Consider the following 1,052-nt stretch of genomic DNA (forward strand, 5'->3'; position numbering starts at 1 on the left):
CGGCACACCGAGGGATCGGGAATCTAGCTCTACAGTGGTGCGTAGCGGGGTGACCTGCCAGCAAGAGGGGGATCTGACCTGCTTAGGGGGAAGGGGAGGGGGCTGTGCTCACCCACAGTGACGCAATCCCAACTGGATCCCACCTCCCAGAGGCTGGAGCCCACTGGGAGTCAACAGCCCAGCTTTTTTTGTCCCATAACCAACTGGGTTTCAGGTACTGACCAAAAGGGACACCAGGAACGGTCACGGACATCTCAGAGGCTCTGGAGGGGCAGGAGCACAGAGACTCGACTATACAGGGTGCGAGAGTCCAGAGCCGGAAAGCAGCGCCCTGGGGAGAAGCTGGAGGCAGCTCTTGGGTGGTGCGTGAGCTGCTCATCTGGCTGGCGGCTGGGAAAGGACCGGGTGAGCCAGCGTGACATTCAGGGAGTCGTTGTGCTGCACCAGGGACGTGTGCTTGTAGTGCAAGACCAGGTCCTTGAGGGAGGCGTAGAGGTTGTAGGGTTCTGCAAACCCGTAGCCGGTGGCCGTTTTGTAGATCACGCAGTGCTTGGTGTCCCCGTCCACCCTGCCCGGGGAAAGAGGGAGCGCGGGTCAGCCGCGTGCCACAGCGCATGGCACGAGGGAGCACCGCGACAGGGCACGAGCAGGTGGCACCAGAGCAGCCCCAAAACACATCTGGCCCCGGGGGGAGCAGAGAGAGATGGGAGAGCTCTGGGAAGGCCAGCTGACGCCTCTGCCAGGCTCCAGCATCCGGCAAGAGAAGGGCAGAGCAACACAGGAGCACAGCCCGTGCCAGACCCATCCCCCTGGGTCTGCCTGGGGGTACTCACACCACGGAGCAGGCGTAGCATCCCTTCTGGCTGCTCTCGCGGATCAGGAAGGTGCCGTCCCGCTTGCCGCACAGCATCTCTTCCGCCTGCAAGCGGTTGATCTTCCCCACGTACCACGTTCGCTCCTCGTGGTGGGGCAGCTCCTCCTCGTCGTCCATCATGGAGTACTGGCTGCAATCCAGCGCAGGCAGGGTCAGACCCTCTCAGTTCGAGCACGTG

The 1,052-nt window shown here is 62.9% G+C and overlaps 1 protein-coding gene across 1 annotated transcript; it reads right to left on the minus strand.

Annotated features, from left to right (window-relative positions):
* Positions 1–9: 9 nt before the first annotated feature.
* On the minus strand, positions 10–1,004 carry LOC104515484 (phosphatidylinositol 3-kinase regulatory subunit beta-like; the record flags this gene model as incomplete). Its single annotated transcript, XM_010159470.1, has 2 exons — positions 10–568; positions 834–1,004. Coding segments are annotated over 2 exons (364 nt in total), but the record flags the coding sequence as incomplete, so codon positions are not given.
* Positions 1,005–1,052: the final 48 nt, after the last annotated feature.

The sequence above is a fragment of the Eurypyga helias genome, unplaced genomic scaffold (genome assembly GCF_000690775.1).
Source record: "Eurypyga helias isolate BGI_N326 unplaced genomic scaffold, ASM69077v1 scaffold39769, whole genome shotgun sequence".
Taxonomy (NCBI): Eukaryota; Metazoa; Chordata; class Aves; order Eurypygiformes; family Eurypygidae; genus Eurypyga; species Eurypyga helias.